Source organism: Penaeus monodon, chromosome 6 (genome assembly GCF_015228065.2).
Source record: "Penaeus monodon isolate SGIC_2016 chromosome 6, NSTDA_Pmon_1, whole genome shotgun sequence".
NCBI lineage: Eukaryota > Metazoa > Arthropoda > Malacostraca > Decapoda > Penaeidae > Penaeus > Penaeus monodon.
Window position 1 is genome coordinate 36,859,188 of NC_051391.1, and position 2,500 is coordinate 36,861,687.

At 48.3% G+C, this 2,500-nt stretch overlaps 2 protein-coding genes across 2 annotated transcripts in view; both read right to left on the reverse strand.

Annotated features, from left to right (window-relative positions):
- LOC119574419 (tektin-4-like) overlaps positions 1 to 1,262 on the reverse strand; it is a 1,697-nt gene extending 435 nt beyond the window's left edge. Inside the window, exons 1-3 of the mRNA XM_037921638.1 lie at positions 1,037 to 1,262; positions 588 to 742; positions 1 to 221 (exon numbers count right to left, since the gene is read on the reverse strand). The exon at positions 1 to 221 is cut by the window's left edge and continues 435 nt beyond it. Coding sequence (XP_037777566.1) covers positions 11 to 221; positions 588 to 742; positions 1,037 to 1,039 — 369 coding nt within the window. The 5' untranslated portion in view covers positions 1,040 to 1,262 and the 3' untranslated portion in view covers positions 1 to 10. The remainder of the gene's footprint in view (positions 222 to 587; positions 743 to 1,036) is intronic.
- Positions 1,263 to 1,630: 368 nt separating this feature from the next.
- LOC119573961 (tektin-4-like) overlaps positions 1,631 to 2,500 on the reverse strand; it is a 5,723-nt gene continuing 4,853 nt past the window's right edge. The window contains exons 4-5 of the mRNA XM_037921061.1: positions 1,843 to 1,975; positions 1,631 to 1,737 (exon numbers count right to left, since the gene is read on the reverse strand). Coding sequence (XP_037776989.1) covers positions 1,631 to 1,737; positions 1,843 to 1,975 — 240 coding nt within the window. The remainder of the gene's footprint in view (positions 1,738 to 1,842; positions 1,976 to 2,500) is intronic.

Genomic DNA, 2,500 nt, shown 5'->3' on the forward strand with positions numbered 1-2,500 from the left:
CCCATCTTCCTTACAGTCCTTGAAGCTTCTCCTGGGTCTGTCTGAGACTCCTGACGGCGACACAGCGGCGCTCTAAACTGATAGTGTGTTCCCTGTTGAGGATATCCTTGGAAAAGTCTTCGTGAAGGCGGTGCAGCTCCTCCAGCGTGTCCTCGCTAGCCCTCAGACGCTGACGGAGGGATTCGATGCTCTGGGGCAGCTCGTCAAGTTCGTCCTTGAGCCTGTAGGGGGAGCGAATGATTGGGGGTGTATGGGTTGTAATCGGAGGGTTGGTGATCCTATCTCGTTCCCTTCTCTCTCTCTCTCTCTCTCTCTCTCTCTCTCTCTCTCTCTCTCCTCTCTCTCCTTTCTCTTCTCCTCTTCTATCTCTCCTTCCTCCTCCTTTTCTCCTCTCCTTCCTCCTCCTCCCTCATCCCTTCATCACCCTCTCTTCCTCCCTCTCTCTCTCTCTATCTCTCTCTCTCTCTCTCTCTCCTCTCCTCCTCCTCTCTCCTCTTTCCTCTCCCTTTCCTCTCCCTCTCCCTCTCCCTCTCCTCTCCTCCCTCTCCCTCTCCCTCTCCCTCCTCACTCCCTTTCCTTTCCCTTACCTATAATGGGGCTGATCTAGACAGCGGTCCGCCCCGGGTCGAAAGGAGCGAGTCCAGTGGCGGCTTTGGGCCACTTGCAGAGGCGATTCCTTGTCCTGCAAACTTTGACGAATTGAGACGATGCTGTTCTCCTCTTCCGCTATTTCCTTTCGTAACTGTGAAGGGAGAAAGAGGGGTAAAATGAGAAAGGATGTTATCATTAACATTTGTTGTTTATTTGTCTGTTTTATTAGCCACTGTAATGTTAAGAGGTTTCACTTTGGGCACCCTTGCTTATAACAGCAGTTTCAGGATTTTATAAAACTTTCACCACTTCATCTTAAATATCATTGTGAATTGTGTAGATTAATAGAGAAAAAAACGACTCTGATAATGAACAAAGAAAACGTCACGGAAAAAAGTAAAAGAAAACGTCACTAATAATCGAAAACGCGAAAATAGGGAGTTACCATTCCATCTTTGGTGACGAGTTTTGACTTGGCTTCTTCCAGTTCTTTCAAGCGGGTGTTGAAGGCGACGTCTGTAGCTTCCGCGGCCGCTTCGGAATCCCTTGCCACCTCTCTCAGCGCCTTCCGGAGGAGTTATCATGTAAAGAGTAGATAGTCTTCATATTACGATCCAGAACACGATTAATGTTAACCCTATATCATTCCAAAGACGGTGTTCCTGTCTTGTACTGATTTTATTATATGAAGAACCACATTTTTTCACAAATACTTGTACAGACCACATACATACCCATCGATACCGTTATTCGCACCACCAAGTTCGTAACTCAATTCCCTCCCCCCCCCCCCCCCCGGCCCTCCCTCTCTATACCCCTTAGGCAATCACGTGACCGTCATGTATAATAAAATCTATGATAATAGATAACAACGAAAGCAAATAACTAGACCGAGATGAACAAAAAAGATATCGAAAGAGAGCAACGACTGTAGTCACTTGCTCGACCAAGTACACCAGACCCCAATCAGCTCCCACTCAGCCCCACATGACCCCGCCCTTACCCACACACCCGCCAACTCCACCAACCCCAATCTCTACTAGTCCCGTTCATCCCCAATAAGCCCTGCCCACACTAGCCTCCCCCAGTCGAACCTCAGCGCCTGCCCGCACTCTCCCCATTCCCTCCATTTCCACCAGTACTTCCCTAGTCAATCTTCACTCCTGATCTACCCCTTATCTACCTTTTATCAAATTCCCACCTATTGATCAACCTCAGACCCCATCAACCCCAGTCACCCCCCCCACCCACCGACCTGATCCGACGCCCCCCTCAGCTGAGTGCCACTCGTGATCTCCCTCCGGCAGACGTCCATGTGCTGCGCGCTGCGGAGACGCCAGGTTTCGGGGGCGGAGGTCCCTTCGTGGAGGGCGGCGGAGACTGGCTGTGGACGGATTCAGAATCAGAATCAGAATCAAATGATTTATTTATATATGATGTACATTTCTACGTTTACATTCTTCATACATTTTATGAATAACATGACTGAGCCCTCCGGGAGTAACACTCCCATAAGCGGGCCCCTTGAAACACTATTTAGAAACATAATCATCATAACAGGGAGGGAAGGAGGGAGGGTGAGAGTGATGATAGAAGGGAAGGTGGGGGGAGGAAGAAGGGCGAGAGGGGTGGTAGGAGGGAGAGAGGGAGGGTGCGAGGAAGGATGGAGGGAGAGAGGGGGAGGGGGAAAGAGAGTGGCATTGAAAGAGAGGCGAAGGACTTATTTTATCTGTTATTACCTTCATAATTTTATCATTACCACATTCATTATATTCATTACTAATACTCCTTTTCTTCTTGTCGGTATATTCTAGGTCCCTATCGTTACAATACCTTTACCATAACAAATGGTCAAAACAAAATTACGTATTTGACGTAATGTTTCCCTTTCGTAGCTTATCATCATTAA